Source organism: Neopelma chrysocephalum, unplaced genomic scaffold (genome assembly GCF_003984885.1).
Source record: "Neopelma chrysocephalum unplaced genomic scaffold, ASM398488v2 Primary Assembly neopelma1_22, whole genome shotgun sequence".
NCBI classification, from domain to species: Eukaryota; Metazoa; Chordata; class Aves; order Passeriformes; family Pipridae; genus Neopelma; species Neopelma chrysocephalum.
The window spans coordinates 28177838-28199570 of NW_020897689.1; the positions used below are offsets into that span (position 1 = coordinate 28177838).

At 36.8% G+C, this 21733-nt stretch overlaps 1 protein-coding gene across 10 annotated transcripts in view; it reads left to right on the forward strand.

The window, feature by feature from the left end:
• PTPRM (protein tyrosine phosphatase, receptor type M) overlaps positions 1–21733 on the forward strand; it is a 422377-nt gene that overhangs the window by 250394 nt on the left and 150250 nt on the right. For 5 of the 10 annotated variants that reach the window (XM_027676337.1, XM_027676347.1, XM_027676366.1 and 2 more), the window contains 2 exons: positions 13039–13171; positions 20130–20159. In XM_027676337.1, the coding sequence (XP_027532138.1) occupies positions 13039–13171; positions 20130–20159 (163 nt within the window). The remainder of the gene's footprint in view (positions 1–13038; positions 13172–20129; positions 20160–21733) is intronic. The other 5 variants (XM_027676355.1, XM_027676375.1, XM_027676393.1 and 2 more) reach the window with 1 other exon arrangement.

Sequence of the window (21733 nt, forward strand, 5' to 3'; positions counted from 1 at the left end):
TGATTGATTAAATCACAACATCATGTAATTTTTTTATGTCAAGGAATTTACTTTGGGTTTATACTGTATTATTGAAAACATAGTTTGTTTATTGACACAAAACCCAACAGCATGAATTTGAGAAGGAGTGTTTTGCTGTTTACGTGATTTGTTGTACTTTACAGTGCATCTGAGGTGTAACAACATGGGCTGGACAGACACTAACATTCATTTTTCCTCCATTCTGAACCATGTAACATTGATTTATATGTATTCTAATATGCTGAAACTTAAAGTGCTATTTTGGGTAATGTAGAACCCACTATTTCCTATTTGAGAATACAGTGGTGTCTGTAATAACAAAGCTATGTGCAGATGTGTCAGTCTGCAGGTTGAATACGCCATTTTAGGAGTATATTCTTCTCTTGATACTTTTGAACAATGTTTATGTCAGTGGGAGTTGTGGATAATTATCCAGGGGAGAATGAACACCTGTGTGCTGTAATGTCAAAGCCATATTACAATGCTGTGACAAGGCCAAGTGACAAGGAAAGCAGAATGAGAATGGATCTGACTCTCCAAAGTGAAATTCAAAGCCCATTTTTATATGATGGTTGCAACGATTGTTGTACCAGTCGTTCAAGGATTCTGGTCCTCTTGCTCAGCTGGGCAGAATGCAAAACAAGGAAATGTTCATACTTTCTGCAGCACTGACTGAATGCATTTCAATGGGCTGGAGTGTCACTTGTGATTTATTGCCCATTTCTGTTCTTTTATGTGTTACATTTGTCATTTTTGCAGTGACAGTTTCATGTATAAAACAGTATAGTTACAAGAAAATGTTAAGAGGATACAGGAGTGCCATGGGAGCTGCTGTTTCCTTTTCTCCTTTTTTTTTCCCCTAGTACGTTACAGAGTCAAATGTCAGGTTTTCTGTAAGACAGTGCAGTCAGAGCATCAAAGATTTTAAGCATAAGTACATTTTCCACAGAGCACCTGTAGAAGAGCTCAAGTTAATAAGACCTAAGAGCTCCCAAAAATAATGCTGATAACAATTCACAAATGGTGAAATAACCCATAATATAAATACAAGCCCTTTCCAGCTGCAGAGTAGAGAACCTGAGCTGATTAGAAGTCAGTTACCAGTGGGATTCTATTAGTGGTGTTAAGTACTCCACTTCATGTTTTACAGTAATAATAATTCCTTTAAGGTTTTCTGAAAATGAATTAACAACCTGACTTTTGAATGCATTCCAAGTAACTACAGAAAAGCCAGAGGCTCTGAACAGGGCTTCAGGACCTCCTCCCATTCCGCTCCTCTTACTCTGAACAGGTAGGGTTGGAGACAGTGGGACCTTTGCAACTCTCCTTTGTAAGTAGGGGAGTAGAAAAGATGAAGTGCAATGGGTCATATCCACGGTTTTGCTCTGGCCATTGATGCTTATGGTTGGCCAAGAAGGTATGGGTTCTCCAGCACTTTATCACCAGAGCCAGTGGTGTTACAGACCTGGGATAGGAATAACTGGAGAAGATCACATGACCTAGAAGAAAGTATCAGTCTTTTCTTACCCTTTAGGAACAACAAGTAGCCTAATTAGGTATGTTTTGCATTGAAGCAACAGTTTTTCTTTTAGTCAGATGAGTTAAAAAGTTGGTTACCACAGAGGTTATAGTCAGTCATTGCAGCAGTTGTGTTATGTCCCTCAAGTGCAAAACCAATTTGGAAATTTGAGCATTCCAGTCTGTAGCTGAGAGAAAAATATGATTCCAAGTATCAGTGTCTAATATCTCTTTCATTAAGAGAGTGAGCTGAATTCAACTTAGACCACTTAAAGATGGGTCTGTTTGGTTCATCCCAGCTCGAAAAATAATCTATTTTCTTAGTAATGTGTAATCCTAATGTCAGGATATCTGTGAGGCTGTTTGAGGTTGGACTGGGGAGAGAGGCTGCTTTCCTTAATCTCATTACAGAGGATGGAAACACAAAACCCAGTCATGAGAGTAACACTATGAATGAAATCACCAGGATAAATTATTAACAAACTGAAGGAATCTCTGCCATCTGGATAGTACTAATACTGTTCAGTATCACACCTAATCCAAAATATTTCAACACCAGCGTGTACAGAGAAGCAAAAAACAGAAAACAAAGGAAAAATATCAGTAGGTAATTTTGGAGCGTGGCTGTGTGTCGTATATTATGTTATTTCATTTCTGTATTAAAAAAACTATGCCTCTGATTTTTACGTTTGAAGCAGAACATGTTTTGCATGTACCACAATGAAAAATTAAGGAGAGATAAGGGAAGAGAGGAAAACTCAGAGATATAATAAGTAACTAAAAAACTCCTGTGAATTTCAGTGTTTCCCATCTGTAGTTATTGACTGTATTCATAAAATGCTAAACAGTTAGAATTCTAATTCCAAATAAAATGTTAGACCACTTGGGAGTAAAATAATCTGTAGTTCTTAGAAACTGCAAATCTGGTATTTGTATCACTGGAGAGTTTTAAGAAATGTGTAATTCAATATTACATGGATTACTTCTATGTTAATGTATAGATGAACATTCAAATGTGTTACAGTTAAATAGAGTAGCGCAGCAAAGAGAAGAGTAATACTGCCAACTTTAATCAAGAGTTACATAACATACTACCTTTGGGAAAATAATGTTTCAGCGACTCACTCAATTTAGATTCCTTGAAATAACTGAAATCTTAATAAATATCTAAGCTGCACTTGTCTGCTGAACACAGTGCAAGCCATGACTGTAGTTATTGGTGGGTTCTAAACACCTTCTTCAGACAATATATTGAAAATGTCCTTTTCTGCAGTAATGGGAGTTTGACGGCAAGAACTGATGATTTTAGAGCTCTGGGAAAGGTATATCTGTGCATTTCCAAGTCTTTATTTTTCCAAATATTGAATTTTCCTTTCCTTCTCCTTATCTGATTTTCTGTTACTTCTGACCACTAAGAAGTTTTTGTTTACATAGCAAACCCCCATGCAAATGAAACTTGAGTCACCGTTTTGCATAAAAGTGAGCAGAAGTTGATGTCTTATGTGGTTTCAAGCTGTCAAGAGGGGAAATAAGTATTATCAGGTTCTCTTTCATCTTTTGAGTTCATATCAGAAACACAAAGGGAAACAGAGGAAAAATGGTAAATTGTCATTGTTCAGAAGCAAATGAAGTATTCTTTAAACTTTTTCGAAGCAAAATAGTTGCACTTTTTAGTGTGCTGTCATTGAATTAGACCACTTCTGGTTATGAGTAAATGTGTCAATGACTAAAAGTGAAAAGAGCTGATGATAAAAATGACTGTTTAAGGCATTCTTAATAAAAGAGGACAGATAGAGGTTTTCCTTTAACCCCTGAAACCTACAGAAAATATATGAAAAATGAAATGTAAATCAGTGAAAACTATTCAGAGGAGGCCTAGTCTGTTCTTGTCCCCATACTAGAATATTAGTGCATTCAACATTGTTTCAGTCTGGACAGGTTTTTTTATTGGCAATACTGTAAACGTTTCTGAAATGTGAACAAAAGAACTGCTACACTGTATCGGCACAAAGACATCTTTAGAATTCTGTGGAATTATTTTTCGTTTGTTGTGCCGATTCTCCTTTCCAGTTCCTCTAGCCAGCCTTTCTGCCTGAAAACAGTGTTGACTCTGAAAAGCTTTAAAAGTAAAGAAGTTTGTGTCTTTTTTTCCTATTTTTTTTTAAATTTATCACAAATATACTCTTATATTTCTCTATGTGTCATTATATGTATAATTCCATTTATTTTTTAGTAGAATGGACTGTGTTATGCTTTCTTCCAAGAAAATACATAGGTAGTGAGTAATGATAAGTAAATTCCTAGAGTGTGATTGTCTTTGAAGGATTTCTGAAGAACCCTTCATAAGGGTTACAGAGTGAAGGGAGGGTGGTAGTGGAAATCACCAGGAATGTCAGCCTCATTTATGAGCCGACGGCAGCACAGGCCAGAAAATCCATGGATGTACATACCTTCCCTGGGGATTCCTATACTGCATCGTCCTTCTGACACTATCCTCCTAATGGCAAAGTAACCATGCCTTCACTGACTTTCCACTGGGAACTGTTCATTAGTGTTCTACTTAAGTTCTCAGTTGGCAGCAAGATCAGAAGATGGTACCTCACTCCACTACTTCCTACCCATAGCTTCAGGTTACTTTATTCCCATGCTGGATGTGATCCATTGCATTCATGAATGGAAAATAAAACATCTGTGTTTGTGCAGGCCAAGAACATTTAGTTCTGTAGCTGAGTTTCACCCTGAGTAGGTCAGCTCCAGAAACATTACTGTGATCTTACTTCATGTCTTCCCTGCTTGGTGAAGGCCAACTGAGTACTAGAAAACAACATTTTACCTCCCCTAAAGAGGGCAAAGTCCTCTTCAGGCTTCATATCCAAACCTCTTTAGTTTCCAGAAGATAGCTGAAATAAACTTTCAGGGATGCCTGATACTTCTTGACACATTTCAATATACTTTCAGGTGTAGATCTGGTGTTAAAAGCAGGAGGTCTCCTTAGGCAAATGTCCTTGGTGTGGGTGATGATAAATAGTCCCCTGCTTCTATAGGGATGGCCTGAAAGTGATGCTGACTTGCTTAAAAAATGCACTGTGTATGGACAGGATCAGTCTGGACTGACTGCTTTCAGTTGCTCAGAGCCAATTTGAGAGAGTTACTCTTCTACTCTGAGTACTGTTTGAGATTTTGTAGAGAACCATAAAATCAAATATTTTAGGTCTAAAGACTCCCCTTGTTGTATATTATACCTCTATGACTTCTTGTTCACAGAAGTCAGCTTTGTAGGATGCAGTTGCACTTCCAATGGCTGCAAGTGGGACCTCTTTCACACAGCATCAGCTGATAACAAGCCCTATATTTCAAAGTACTGTGACGCCTGAAGTTTCAGCCCTTTCTGGTTCCTCTTTCTCAGACCTCCTCATCCTTATTCAGAATGAAACCTACATGTATGCAGCTAATTTGATTCAAGTATGTTCTCATTACTCCTCAGTCAACCTTGGTCAGAAATTTGTGTCTTATGACATCATATTGACCTTTGTTGTGTTTGGGTAGTCAGAGAGTAGTTTGGTAAAGTTTGGCCCATTTTCTTCTTTCCGTATTAGTCAGGAGGATTTTCTCTTTCACTTCAGTGGTCAGGTCTGTCTTTCAGATATGCTGCCATGACTTTTCCTTTTATTGACATAGAAATCTGTGATGGGCACCATTGTGGCTACTTCTTTGGCCACACATAGTGCGTACTTATAAATATGTAACAACCATTTTTTCCTCAAAAAATATTCTAAAGTGTATGGGAGTACCCTTTAGGGGCATTTGAAAGCTTAAGGTTACAAAGACTTTATATTATTTTCCTTAGTAAATTATTTATTTCCAAGAAAGGCATGCACCGGGTCTGTATATTTGAGACTTGTTAATAATTTCTGGTTGTGGTGTAGCTACTGAGTAATCTTTAAACATCCCTTAATGATGTCAGTGCTATTAAAATCCTGAGGGCTTACACTTTTTTCCAGAATGAATGAGGGCTTCCAACTCCTTGGGTGCCTACTAGAGAGGAAAATTTTTATGAATTTTTATTACTTAAATTTCTTCGGTTAAAAGAAAAGAGAAAAGAAGAGCTAGCAGAAAGATTGGTGGTTTTGTTGCAAAGGAGCAAATGAGCTGTTTATCAAGACTTGCTTGCTTATAAGTCTTTTTTTAAAAAACACAGTCTCCAGAAAAATTCAGACTAAAGAGTCTGGATTAAAATCCTGTTAAAAAATATGTGTCAAATGTGACATATGTGTAAAACTGGAAACTTTATTTGTTTTAAATATATTTTGTAAAGAATGTTATTATTCCTGACAATCGGAAACACAGATGTTTAACCAAAAATGTCTTTCTACTCACATGCACCAACATGAGTCATCCACCAGTGAGAGAGACAATTCATGTGATAGTCAGTTAAGAGTCCTATTTGTGCAGTTCTTTGTCACATATATTTCCATTTTCCTAAAGCATATCACAAACAAAATTAATAATTCATAATTATCATTACCCAGCGGGGCCTTATTTGGTAGTCCCTTTACCGCAGACCTAACAAGTCTGTTTCTTCCTGCATTTGAAAAATACCAAATAAAAAATGTCCAAATCAACATGGTTGTCCTACGGAAGTACAGAAAACTTTTTTTAGAAAAAGAAGAGCCATATGTATTGTACTGATGATCATAAATTGCAAAGAAAATACTGTCCTGCTAAAGTTTTAAGTGCTGCTTGTCCTTTTTCCCAGACATTAAAAAAATAGATTGGTGAGCACTAACACATCATAGGAGGGAAAATCAGACTACATTGATTTCAACAGTTAACTCCTGTGCATAGCAAAACAGAAGGAGAACATAACCTCTGCCCTGTAGAAAGAGCAGTTTATACATGAGCATTTCCAAAAGAAACCAGGAACAGAAAGGAAAAAGTATTGTAAAAGGAGAAATAAACAGAGCTTACTCTGAGACATTTATAAAATTAATATATTCAAGGCATGGAGTAGAGAGAGGAAACTGAAAAAGTACTGATCAAAACCACCTTCTGGCAGGAAGTATACCCTGCCCAACAACACTTCATAACTTCTACCATATGGACAAAAACCCTGCAGTTTTGAAGGAGAATGAGGAACACTGACTGGAAAGTTAACAATGAGAATGGCAAGGGAAAAGTTTCCCTTAGCTGGAGTTCTACCAGGAGTAATAAAACAAAGACTTTGTTAAGCAGAATACATGCTGGCTAGCAGATGAGGACTGAATGCCAGTCACTTACAGTATAAACAGAATATCCAGGGTGGTAATTCATTTCATCTAGAAATCTCTATGTATTTTGGGTCTTCTCCAAGACAGTCTCAAATCCTGGCATCTGGAGTGAACTCAAAACTCAAATAAAAAGCATGTTAGATGGGCTTTTCTTTTCACAACATTAGTAATGCTGCTACAGATTTAAAAATGAGGGTACCATTTTCTGCAGCCATGGGTGAGATGAGGGTAGAAATGCTGAGGAAATTTATGGAGGAAACTGCCCCATTCAGTTTTGCAGTTTGTGATATAAGACTGGGTTTCCTGTTGGTCATTTGACATTTGTAAGAAGGACCTACCTCTGTGGAGTACCTCTTTTCATATCAGTAACCTTGTCATACTGCCCTTTATCCCAGCCCTTTACTTATGGCACGTCTGCTTTTCCTGCCTTTATGTTTATGAACTTTTATGTTGCTTCCTTCCTTGAAACACCCCAACCAACATCATCCTTAAATACATTATTCTGTCCCTCAAATCCCACTTGAAGATCTGTTTTTACTGTAGTACCAGCTGGAAATGCTGAGTGATACCAGCTAGCTAGAAGAGTGGGAAGGATAGAACTGTTCATTTATTTGGGTATTGTAAATGCATTTTCTTAGGGAGTTTTGCCTCCCCCTTCCACCTGTGATTGCCACACCTGCCTGTTACAGCACAGCTCAGCTAGGCAATACGCTTTTAGTGGTAAAGATTGCTTCGCTGTGTGCCTGCACTGTTCTTAGCACAGTCGGGCTCCCAGTCTGATTTACAGCTTCTAGAGCCTACTATCATACAGATAATAGAGAGCAGTAATGATAGTAGCCTTTGTGATATGTGTTGTCCTTGGAAAGCGTGGGCAAATCCGAATTCTCTGATCTTTCAGTCTTCTTACTTTGTGGCGGGGACAATAGCACCTCAGTGATGGGTGTTCCAAGGAAGCATCACACCTCTCTGCCTTGCTTCTGCCTTGTACCATTTTGCATGATTTCTACCACCTAATCATAGTGCAAGTGTCACACAGGGGTATAATGTTTCATTTTCCTGACTCACTCTGTGAAATAACTCAAAAGTAGGTGCTAAGACATGATAGTTGAATTGCACTTCCTGCATAAAAAAATCACGGTCTAGTTACTAACTCAAAAAGTTAGTTTCAAGTTTGACTGGAAACTAGGACGATCTGAGCTAACTGTATTATTACTTTAAAGCCTTGTAAAGTTAGCCATTACATCAGTCACTGGAACACCTGTGGATGAAATGCAGTTGGGAAAGGCTTGCAAGTGACTTATCAAGCACGTACCTCTTGAGAGCTTAAAGCTGCAGAAAGGAATAAAAAGTCAGCAATTATGGTCAGCCTTGAGTGGGAGAAATAAAATGAGACCGGTTTACTTAATTAGTTGAAGGGATTATTTTTTGACTCAAATAGGAGAAGAAATGTGGATTTTTAAAAGATTGCTTCCGACAAAGCAACCTACAGCTAGTTTTTAATAGTAACAGCTTTATTCTTTTGTTTGAAACTATAACCAGCAGCTCCTAGACTTTTGAACCAGGGTTATTTTATTGGTCAATCTGTTCTATACAGTAGTAAGTCATTTCTAAGTACATTTTTTGGAAGGGACTGAGACACATTGAGAAGCAAGTCCAAACTTTGTTCATTTACAAAGAGAAAAGGAAAGAGACTTTTAATTCAATTTGGTAGAGGTCCATTTCTTTTACTAAAGAATGTTTTCATTGGTTTTGGAAAACAAGATAGCGCTTGCATCTAAGTCAAAAGAATGATATTTTGCTTGACTAGTTCAGTCAACAAATAGTCTTAGCTTCCATTTAATGAGAAATAGTTCTTCTCCAACTTTTCTATCCATAAACTACCTACCAGAGATTATTCTTTGTGAAGTCTTGAGATTGATCAGTAACATACTTGTGTCCTCTGAGTGAGAAAGGAAAGGGAAATTTTCCGCCCAAGGAAGTGGCAGAACTAGAAATTCTTCAAAAAGAGTTGATCTTTTTTAACTCAATCTTCTAGCCCATGGTGCAGAAAAAGAAATTTAACTGCACAAAGTAATTTTAAGAATTCAAAGTATGGCAGGCACCGAATATTACCAACGAGAATATAATTCAGTTCTCAATCTGAAGAAAAGATAAGGTGTCATGAAGTGACTGAACAACCACTGAATGTCAGAGAATGGGATTCCAATATTAAGGAAAAGTTAATGGAATAGGTCTTGTGAGTAAAAAAGAAGTGAAATACTATCTTCAGGTGTTTCATGGGTACTACTAAGAAATATTATCACTGGAGCTTGTGAAGTACTGAACAAAATGGGACCCATGAGGAAAAGTCATAAATCAGGCCAGCTGAGTGCCATTCTTCCTAAGTGAAGAAAAAAAGATATTTCACATTTTAAATGCTGCTGTAGAGAGAACCACAAAGAATGGGAAAGAAATAAGTAGAAGGGAAATTAGAATTACTTAGATTAATTAGAAAAGTAAATATTTAAGTGTGTAGAACTAAGTTACTGTCTTCCATTTTATTCAGTGCAGAAAGCCTGGGGAAATACTTTGCTGGGTTTTGTGGCACCTTAGGGTTTATCTATAAGTGTATCTCTGTTTTTCACTTCTGACAGGAAGCACTCTGGTTTGTTTTCATCAAGTAAAGACTTTCCAAAGTCAGCACCTTAACCCTTTTTAAACCAGCAGGAAACATTTCCTTGTCCTTTCATTTTCTAAGCAGCTCCCTTGAGCTATCCTGCACTTTCTGCTCTTTACTGACCTATTGTCTTTCTAGAGGTGCACCACAGTGTATGTGTCAATTTGGCCTTGATTATTCTGGCTCCACTAGCCCAGACAGTCTCAGTAAGAAAAGAGAAGTGAGATTATTTTGCAAGGTTTAAAGTCAGTCTTCTGTATGCAAGGGTTTACTTAAAAGTAAAACAAACAAAAGAAATCCAAATAAGTAATTAGGTCCAGTGTTGTAAGGGAGATGCATAGCTCAGCTGTTGGCATCAATATGCATTGTTGTAATTAAAAACAGATATTTTACTGGAGATACAGGATTAGTCTTGTAGCAATGTAAGGCTACAAGGTGATCAAGGCTCTAGGGTGATCAAGGAAATTCAAAATTACTGGTTGAAACAATAATAATAAAATAAATAAACCACCAAGACTGTAGCATCATGATACAATAGTGCATAGGTGGTAACACCGTTTCTGTAACAAAACATGACATTTGACTCAATTTTTTTAGCATTTGTCAGTACAGCAGAGTAAAAGAGAAACCACAGCATCTTTTTTTAGACTTACAACAGTACTTTTCCCAATCGCTCTTGAAAACGTACAACTAAAACTCAATGCACAAATTGACATTGCAGTTTATCATGAGGCAGAATGAATTTCAGAACTACTGCCCCTAGCTGCCTTTATCCCCTTAGGCACAACCCACCCTTCTCTCCGTGGTGCCAATGCAATTGCCCGGGTGGCTATAGTTTTAAAGTCAGTTAAGAAGTAAATATGAGGTGAGAGGCAAATATCACCCTGGAACAACATCTCCCTATCAGACAGAAACCGGAGAGAAGTAAAATGACACTGCTTATCATAGCTAATGCACTTTAGGATTTAATATTAAATGCAGTACAGTCTATTTATTAAATGTGTGGAAGAGTCACTGTTGGGGCAGCATCTCTTGATTATGATGCCAGATGATATGGGTTAGCAGGATTCACACAAGACTGTGAAGAATTTCAGCAGGACAAAAGCAAACTGAATGAAGAGGTAGTACGAACTGGAATTGCAGTCTTGATAAATGCTGTGTAGTGTTCACCAGAGTTAAATTTAAATGACTTCTAATTTATAAAGGGTTCAAAACTGAGCACCGCACTGAGGAAAGGGATGCAGGTTTCATTGTAAACAATGCACCGGTGACGTGTTCGATGTCCATCTGATGTTGAAATAAAACCATTCAGAATGCTAAGGGGGATAAAGAGTAGGTTTGGGGTATGTTAAAAGAATAAACAGTATTAAATAAAATGAGGAAAGTTAATCCCAAACTTCTATTATCAAAAGACTCAAGGAATGTTCAAGAAAGGTGAAAGGTGGCAAATTTGGTTTGTTTACCCAAGTAGATTTTGGAAACCACTGACACCAAGAAAGGAGTTGCTGAATGGAAATAAAGGAGAATTGAGATAATCCCAGTATTTGTGGGATTTATAATAATAATTAGTGATAGGAGTTTTTAAAGGGCTTGTCAAACATCATGTTTCCGGTTTAAGACGTTCTCTATTCTGAGTCAGGCTGAATCCATTAGTGTGAGAAACTCTATGCTATTTTTAATTTGGAGTGACATTACGTGTCTTTTCATAGAAAATTGGGGTGATCCTTCAATTGGATAATCGATAGATGATTCAACATGGGAGTTTGAGTGTCCTGATTCACTGTTTGCCAAGTTCAGCTCAACAGCTCCTTTTTGCATGAAAATGGTCTAGATGCCTACTGCACTTCTAAGTGCTGTGAAGGTTACAGCAATATAGAGTTTAACAAAATTATTTATATATTTATATATTAGATATATATAAAATATATTATATATATTTATATATGATTTATTAACAAATTTATTTATATGTGATACAGGAAAATAAAAATAGAACTGTTTATATTGGAATTTTATGCATCTATATTGAGGAAAATAAAGAGCCAGATTTTGTTACCTTTATTCATACAAAGTCAGGATTTTGCTAATTTGTAACAGTATGTGTGTATTTCCGTCAAACTAATACTCCGGTGGGACTGGGAACAGAGAGAGGCAGCCAGTCTTCTCTGATTTAGCACTCATTCTAAGTACCGTGGCCAGAATTTTCCAAAGAACCTAGTTCCTGCAGTTAGCTTTAGATATGTTTTGATTGATGGTTATCACTTTTCTGGCAAGTTTTCCTGGAATTCCTCCTAGCAAGGAGTTTTGAAGATGTAGTTCAAAAGTGTAACTGTGGGCACTCAGAAGTGCTCTCCATCTTAAAATATCCTGGTTAGAACTGAGAAGAGACATTGGAAATGTTTTCATTGTACTTTTCAGAAAATATCTCTGCATGTAAATTGATCATTAATTTGCTTTCTTTCCAGAAAAAGGAAATTAAAAAACTAGTAAAATATAGTTGGTGCTTTCAAAATCCTCTCTGAAAGAGCAGATCTTATCTCAGACAGCGAAATAAGAATGTGGTCTTAAAATATTACACTTTACTTAGGCTTTACTCTTCCTTCTCCCTTCCCAAAAAAAGCTACAGCAGGAAAGCGATGCATAAATCCCTGTATCCATTTTATGGCATGGTGCCTCAAATGATGAATGCTGTCACGTTTTGATTAAAAAAAAAATGGAAGCCCATAAAAAAAATAAAATCAGCTTAGTGAATTGAATGTTGCTTCCTTAACGTTTTTCATCCTGAACTCATTTAGTAGGGGAAATGGATATTTCATCAGACATGGATTTGACGTTCCATCACATTATACAGTAAACAGTACAAACGATGTTATTTTTTTTAAATGGAGAAGCTGGAAGAGCTAAGACAGTAGCTGCTGTAAGGCACTGGTTATCTCATTTAAACAGATATTAAACGTAGGTGCCAGTGGTGTGATCATCAGCTGCTTCCCACTTTGTGAATAAATTGCTTAGAAGGAGTCTTTTCTCCTACCAGATGTGACCTAGATTTAGATTTCCAAAGGCAAAAAAAAAGTCTATTGTGTAAAAAACAATTGCGGGTAAAATGCATGGTAAATGAGCTTATCTCACTTTTCCAGGTGTTTAAGCTAATATGTTATGGAATTACAGCTTCATTTATGAAAAATAATTGAGGAAAATGTTCCAGCAAATCAAATTTGGATAAAGGCTTAGTACAGTTATTGTATTGTTAGCAAGTTTCTAAATGGCAGAAAGAAAAGGGAGCCAGCACAGATAATAAAAATCTAGAAATTTGTGAATCTGTGAAGAGGCTGCTGTAAAAGGGTTAGGTCTGGCAGTGGTATCCACCTGTGTTGTGGTCTTGCAAAATGTCTTGGAACAATATAAAGAATTCTATTCCCGACAATGCATATAAAAGCAGGACTTTTTCTTAAAAGACCAAGTATTGATATCTGTTGGCCCTGGATAAGACTAATAACACTGGTAGGTTAAGTATACAAACATCAAAAGAATAACACCTTTATTCTTTTTCCTCTTTCTCTTTTAATGATTCCATAGGGGCTGCCACTCGAAAACCGGACCCAGAGCCTGAGAAACAGACCGACCATACTGTTAAAATTGCTGGAGTCATTGCAGGCATCTTGCTATTCGTCATTATATTTTTGGGGGTCGTGCTGGTAATGAAGAAAAGGTGAGCAATGAGTGGATGTTTTCCATGTACACAGTCATATTGCATCTCCTACAGCAGTTCTCAATTTGATAATGGTAGAAGTGTCCAGCCACCTTGTTTCTCTCTTTGTTACATATATATATATATATATATATATATATATATATGGATACCAACTCGAGGTTAATGATTCTAGCATTTTTTATATCAGTACTGCATGATGGGCTCTAATAATAGAAGAATATCTCTGTCCTGTAAGTGTGAATCTCCAACCTATTCAACAGAACAGCTGAAAGTTAGATGTAGTTTCATTCTTTCATGTAAAAGAAATTCTTAGTCAAACAGGAACTAGAGGTAAGGTAGTTTGTGCTAAGAAAGGGGAATATATCGTTCTGCATAAACTTCATTCCGTGAAAACAAAGAAAAATGTTACAGTGGTGCTGAATGTTTCCAAATGCTGGTTCAACACACACATTGGGATTGTTTTTTTTCAAATATCATTTGAAAACTGCTACATTATTAGAAGAAGGCTTTTAAAACTATTTTCCTTTCTCAACACTGTAAAAGGAAAAATAGTAATGGGAAAAATATCTCGTATCTAGGGAGGAGGCATAGATAAGAAAAAGACCCCCATGTGATCTTAGAAGCTAAGTATAGATTGGGAGAAATTAATTAGCAAATAGAATTAAGGTTTTAGGTTGTATCCTGAGCAACGTGAGATTTGCAGCTGTCAGAGGTGGGGTTGGGAGTGTGCAGGTGCTGTGTAAAGGCGCTGAGTCACAAATTCTCCTTCCTCTTCTGCCACAGTCTCCTTATTGTCCCATAACCCCTCACCTCCTTGCTATGCACTTTGTGTTATCCCCTTTTCTTCCTTTGAGAACAATCCTGGCCTGATTTTACTCATTCCAACACTATGTGATTTAATTGTATGTTAACTAGTTTGGCAGGTCTGAGATAGTCCAAACCCCTGAGCTGCCTGAATTTCTTCCAGAATTTGAACAGTGGAGGTGCACAGCAAAGGAGGCAGCTGTCTGACAGTGCCTCAGGGCAGGCAACAGAAGTAGCTGCTTTTCAGTCTCCTTGAAGACAGAACCAGGGCCATGAGTTAGAAGGGCTCTGTGAAGAGAAATGTGAGCTGTGGCCAGGGCTGGGGGCTAGGTCGTGACAAGAGGTAGGTAAAGCAGTCTAAAGCTGCCACACAGAAGAGCCTGAGACTTAAGCGCCAGGGTAAGTCTGACTGGGGGCAATGAAACTGACCCAGTAACCAAATCTGCTCAATAAAGTACAGTGTATCAGGGTTCTGTTCTGACTTTGCAGTACTTTTTTCTTCCCACTTCTGGTTTCTTGCATGATTCATACCTTCAGTTTTAACAGTTGAACTCCCAAACTCCTCCCTAGGGCCAGACAGAGAACTTGGCATGCAGGAAGGAACGCTTCTTGCATTGTCTGGCCAATACTTCACACAATTCCTGACCAGCATTCATCATTCTCTCTCTTCCAGTTCTGAATCTCTCCTTAAGTGTTTCTGCCAAAGGTAGAGTGTATTCACCCAAGGGAGACAAGTTCTTAATTTTGAAGGGAGAGCATTGCAAAATGATACAAATAGTTTCAAAGTGAATAAGGTGTCAGGGTCTCTGGCTAAATGGATGCTATGCCAACTCCTGCTTAATTCTCTAGAGAAAACCTCTTTGATAATCTAATTGTTAGAGGCGGGAGGTCTCAGATCCTAAGTGTTTGCATTAATGCAGAAGGATACTTGATTCCTTCTGTCTACCACAGCAGAGTAATTACTATTCATAGCAATTCTGTTGCTGGAAGAAAAGTGTATTATGTGAGCTTCTTTGGGGTTTGGAATAAATCTGCTTGTGACAGAGATGAAACTATTGAAAGTAAAAGTCCGGGAACTCTGTTACCAAATACATACAGTTTCATTGTGTAGTACAGAAATAACAATACCAATAACTTAAACATATCCCAGAATGATGCTGCAGTCTTGGTTAAAACATACTGAAATGAGTTGAAGTGAATATTAAAAAGTAAGAATGGTTCATTTGTGTAACAGGATGTGACCAGGGGTAAATGAGAGTTTCAGGAGGTGGGTATATTGTGACCCAGGCCTCTAAAGCATCTGCTGTAGCATAGAAGATCTTGAATACGATTACACTCATGACTTAAGCAAAAGATGAACCGATTATTCAGTAGATTGTTATTGGTGCATTAATTCACTAGGCTGCTGAGAGGCCTTGTGGTTTCACCTTGGTTCAGTTACTGTGTATACATTATGCATTTGAAGAAAATGTATAAATCATACCACAAGCTTAGTATAACTGTAGTGGTTTTGCAGTTTTATGATACTTAAGGTGCTACTTTGGGAAACAATCTTATCGAGTTAGTGTGTTCTTTGACTACTGCACTTGATCATTTTATTTCATTTACTTTATCAGGAGCTTCACTGGCATAAAGATCTGAGTAAAAAATAAAATAACACCTTGTAATTGTGTCACCTTTCCTTTGAGAACCACTTTGTTCTCTGCACTATTCTGTGCAGACTCACTGGGCGACAATGCCAGGTTCCACCACACTGAGCCCACATGTTCTGAAACTTATCTTGCTTGGAATTGGCTTCAGCAGTATCCCATTCACGTTCCACTATTCCAAGGCATATCCCAAGGCATGTACTTTGTGTTATTCTTTCTTTCACAGAAAAGATTCTTGTAGACTTGATCTCCAGGTCACACTAGTAGATTAAACTTACTCTGTCTCTGGGGCTTCACAGTGCTTAATTAACTTAATTTCAAACCATTTCTTTCCCTTGTCAAGACATTTGGAAAGCAGTTTTACTTAAGTGATAACCATGATTTTGTCCAAAGCATTCCTTTAATAGCCACCTCATTTCACTCAACAACCATTCTTTGCCTGGTTGGTGCCATGCACCATAGATTATTACAGACCAGTCTCTTGAACTTTTAATTCAGTAGCCGACTAGAAGACGACCAATATTCAAAGCAGTTTTCAGTGCCGCCCAGACGTGCTTTGGATATGATGGCCACTATCAAAGCAGTAGGTAGAGAAGTTCTGCAAATATCAATAGTCATTAGGCAGCATTATTAGTTTCACTGTATAGTGATCTTCTGAAGTAGTTATATTATAAACCCGGTCACAGAGAGATTAGGTGGCCTAGTGATTCAGTGTGTGGTATGGAGTCACTAGTGAGGGTAGAAACATCATGGACACATTTTCTGTGTGGACACTCAGGCTGTGATTGAAGTAAACCAAATCTGTAAACTTGTCACCTGGGTCAGGGGAAGACTTAGTGCTTTCCTGTTTTTCTCTCCACTTGATTGTTCAGTTCTTTATCCATTCTGTTCTATCTTTTCTTTATCCATTTGCATTCCTGCATAAAGGTGTCATGTAACATAGCCTAGGAACCTGCAAGCTATTCCTATACCAAAAGGGTAATACCAATGCAGTGATTCTTCTCTGAAGTCAGAATAATGCCAATAAGCTTTCCTTCCTCAGCTGTGCTCTGTGTCTCCCATATAAGAGTTAACACAAAATCAGATGAGAACAATACATGTGTTTCCACAATATTGATCCACAATAAAGTGAATTTTGAATCTCATTCAAAATTTATTCAGTTAAATCTCACTTGAGGCCCTTGATTTCTTCCATTCTTTGATATACCTGCATAGGACTTTATAAAAAAATAAAAAATAAAGAATGCAGCAAGTTCCCCTTTTGATCAACTTTTAAGTGGAGCAGTGAAAATGAGAGTACTGTTCCCACAGCTTTGGAAAAGCAATAGCAATTAAATCAAGACTTGCATAAATTAGACACTTACAGCTTTTTCACCTTTCCTTTTTTTCTTTACCTTTATATTCTATATAAGTTAAGTTTTAAAAAAATGCATAAGTTGATAAGTTGTGGGTCCAACATTTGCTTAAAAGCATATATGTCTTTGAGGCAGCTGTTTCTTTCAGGGCTGCCATCTTCTTGCTGCAGTGGGAGTGCAGTAAGGAAGCTGTTATTAAAATATTATTACATTGGCTTCTGCTTCCATTGTAGAATGGAGTTTTTCTGATCATCACATTTCTCCATAAAAAGGTTACTTTGTTTTGCCTGTCTTTAGTTTCTGTTTTCAGCTGTCTCTATGCCTGAGCCTTCCAGTAGTTTCTGATATATGCAGTTGTGGCATCTGTTTAAGTCAGAGACCCTGGTTCTTGGCAGTGGATAAGCAAGACTTTTGCTCTCAGTGGAGCTGTGCTGGGAATGCATTGTTCCCATTCCCTGGTAGCAAATCAGGCTGTTCAGTTATACATACACCTTTGCCAACAATTTCAAGCAGTTAGGATAGAAATTGAAGAAAATAAGGCTGAAGGAAAATTCCAGCCTCCTCTCCCTGAACCTTGTTTTTCCCTCTAGGCCAACTACAAAAAAGAGATGATGAAAGAAAACACTGTGGTAATGACACAGTTCCAGAAGTTTCTCTTCTAATGGGACAATCCTCCTGCAGCCAGCAGTGCTGATTTTGGTAAATTTTATAGTGGGACCTTGTTCTACAAGTGGTATTCATGAAATTAATTTATGTCTTCAGTCCTAAAGGATATAAAAATGCTTTATATTGCCACTATATGCAGAAACAGTTTATTGATATAAAATAACCTCACTACTGGGAAGTGACTGAAGAGCCATGCTCATAAGAAAATTTGGCCTAGGTTAGCCAGAATCTTTGCATCAATCTTTTTAACAGAAAAGGACTTTTCATGCATAGACAAAGACCTAAGTTCGTATTCATTATATAGAAAGTAAAATGGAACTGGTCCATACTTATTAAAAAAGCTAAATCCGCTCACTTACCAATGGTGCTTTACCATGTGGCCTGAGGACTTGCAAGTGTAAAACTTTCTGGTTTTGCAGGACTTTGATTTGTTCTTTTTTCCTGTTTCTTTCAGTGTACAGTATTCTTGATAGTCAAAAACCAGAGTGATCTTTTTCAAGGACTTTTATATGGAAAATCTCACAACTGTAGCAATATAAAAAATAACTGGAGCTTGAGACTTCCGATTTTTCTCATCTTACACAAATTCTTAATGGAACATTTACACAATTAAAGCTCCTGGATTTTCAGCATTTTTTTCATAAGGAATAATTTATCTCTGTTACATATCTGGCAGAATTCTGCATACAAGTACCATCAGTGCTTCAGTGATTAATTGTATTTATTGTTGTTTCTCAAATTACTATACATCTTTTAGAAGTAGGAGAATATTTGTACTAATTACATTAAATCTCTCTCATGGCAACATATGGCAAGAAACAGGGTTGGAAGTGTCATGAGATTCTAAATCAAAGTGAGGGAATAAGTAATTTTGAAAAGAAGGGCAGGGGGAATTACAATTATGACTGAACCAGAAAACAACCCCTTGCTAATAGCACAGGTAAGTGGATCTGCTTTCATAGGACCTGATCCTGTGCTCCTTACTGAATGCAATGGGGTATGTGCTGGTAGAAGAAGCATGTAACTGTTTTGCAGCTTGCCCCTTACTCTATTCTTAGATATCTTTTAAAACTCAACTTTAACAGGTATGCATTTTCCAGATGTGCCACGTGATTAAATATTCAGTATGTAGCCTCTTGTGTTTGAACAATACTGTTTGCATCAGAAAAACGGGAATAAAAACTGGGAAATATTTCTAACGGCATCTTCACACAAGGAAGATGAGAGAGAAAATTTGATGAAAGCCTAGTTTTCAAAGAGATGCCTGAAGCATGTAGCCAGAGGCAAGTTAACGTTAGTTATAGTCCTTTGCAAGGCCTGTTTACATGTTTCCTCTGTAGTCAAAGGGCTGTATGCATGTGCTCTAAAAATTACAAATGCCTACATGGTTCCTTTCAGTCTTTTATCTTACAAACATGTGAATGCTACTTGACATTATGCTCAGAGATGTTTTAAGATCTCCAGCTTTTTTTTTAATTGCAGTCAATATATGGAAATCATTTAAGTTGAAACTTGTCCCTTTTGGAGAGTTGCAGTCCTGCTTGTAGTGGGCTTATAACTGAGGGAAGGAAAGATGTAAAGCAGAAGAGCATAGCTAGGGGGCTTCTATACTTTGTGTTCACACAGAGCATATCTGGGTGGAGGATCTGGCTGTGCAAGACATTGTGCAAGACTGACTGAGCCCATATTCCTCAAGCTGGTGGTGCTAGGTCTCTAAAGTTGTTTTTTGTGACATTCGCATGGGCAGAAATAATGTGGATACAGGATTAGTTCTCATTTTTATCTCTACCACATGGGGAAATTCCACCAATGTAATTTTAGCAGCAAAGATAACCTGTTTATTTGCATGACAATAAGTATATTTTTCTTCCAAATTTAAAAGTCTGTTAAAAGGCTGAGATATTAAAAAAGCCATGGCCATTGATTTTTCTGCTCTGGAAACAAGTTCAAGTCCTGTCAATGGCAGAACTGATTTCTTTAAGTAAAGAAAGGGATAGCCTAAGATTCTACAGTGCTGTGACAGGAAGGGAAGCTACTTCATACATGTTCTGAAATTCTGCATTGCTAACCTTGTAACACCATGCTAGAAGTTCCTTATCCTTATTCCTAATGCAGCTGAGGTGTAATCAGAGGTGTTTTAGCACTTTAATTGGGAGTGTTTGTGTGTAGTATATTCAGATATAAAAATATACATTAAATACCTAACATTACTTAGTAGGTGTACTTTAAGATGGTTTGATTTAACAGTTGGAGATGCATTATATATTGTATTGCTCAAAGTTTTATGAAGATTGGATATGTCATGTGTCTATTCCAGACACATTGCATGATATGCCCAGATATGCATTCTTGCTACCTTTCATTTGTGTCACCAGTTCAGGTCTCAGTTTCATCTTGATTTTTCATACATTAATATTTGACTTTTCTTTCCTTCCATTTCATCTTTTCCACCACTGCCTAATCCTTCCACCATCATGGCAGAAGAAGCTATCACTCCTACACTTATTACCTGTAAGTAACTTCTTTGTCATCAGAGACACGCTTTCTGCCATGTTGTTCCATGCCTAAGTAGTGAATGCTAATATTGAAAGCTCCTGTATAAAAACATACCTTGTAAAAGTTTTACCAAGATAAAAACAACATGGTCAATAATGTAATGAAATATTTAGCTTTTACCTTTATAACAGTTTCTTATGCCTCGTACTGTGCATTAGAGTCCTTTGAATATCATTATGTAAGGAATTTTCTCAATTGAGTAGTAGTAGGTATAAATACCACTACCATGTCGATGAGAAATTTTCATGCTTAAATAACTTCTTTCTTATTTGTTCTATTGAAAATATAGCATTGGTTAGACATGTACAAGCATTTCCATTTGTTGCTGTGTACATATTACTACTTTTTCATGAATAATGATAATGCATAAACATCATGAGTTACCAATTCTGAAGTGAATTTCAAAGGAGTGAGCACTAAAAAATGAGGGCAGGATGAAGCATAACTTTCAGTAAGTAACAACTTTTTGTTTTGATACAGTCCTTAGTAATACCAGTATATGCTTTTTTATTTACCAAAGCCTTCGTTTCATTCCCTGGTTGCCAGGTGATGAATGAGAAGGGTCCTTCTGTGAATTTAGCAAATCCCTTTCTGCAGCTATTCACCTTTACTTGCTTTCCAGGTACAAGAAGTACATAATAGTTTTTGGATTAACAAAATATTAGAGGTCTTGCTTAGTTGCAAAATGAGACTAATTTAATCTTGTTTAATCTTGTTGGCCAGCAGCAAAAATCAACTGTCCAGTAGATACCTGTTTTCTCTAAACCTCAGATTTAAAAGTCATGGGAACCTATGAGATATTTTTATGTAGTTAGAGAAGTTTGGGTGTTACTTGCATGAGACAAATATTAGTACTTGTTTTCAAGTACATATGATAGTAGCACACTCTTGAAAGGAACACATTTCAGTAATGTTTTTGTTTAAAAGCAATATAAAGTTTCTCATGTTCCTTTCTAGTTGCTCTTCGAACTTTCTAAACATGTTTTTTCAATTGATATTTTGAAAAAGGATCAAAAATTCATTTATAGGATTTATGGAAAAATTAGTAAATATTTTCTAGCTTGAAAACTTAGTAAGCAGAACCATGCTTCCAATGAATGAAAGCAACTAAAATTTAAACCTCTTAGTTGAAATTCCCTAATTACCAATCTCATTTGCTTGGTAATGCAGATTTCATGTTACATTATTTTGACACTCTACATGTAGTGCAATTTTTAAAACTGTTCTTTAAAGCAGTGTATTAATATGAAGGTCAGAAAAAATTATCTGTGCCACAGATACAGTATTTCAAAATTTATATCTGTTCCTGAGATGAAAAGACCATATTTTCATAGGCATTAAAAAAATAAATTCAGTTTGGGATCATTTAAATGTAGTTCTTTAAAATGTCAAAAGAATGTAATACAGTAAGTCGTATGTTGTTGCCATAATAAGTAAATATATTTAAATAAATATTTTAATATGATTCATGTCTCAAGGCTAGGTCAAAAACAAAATTGAAACAAATGGAACATTAAATGAAACACTGT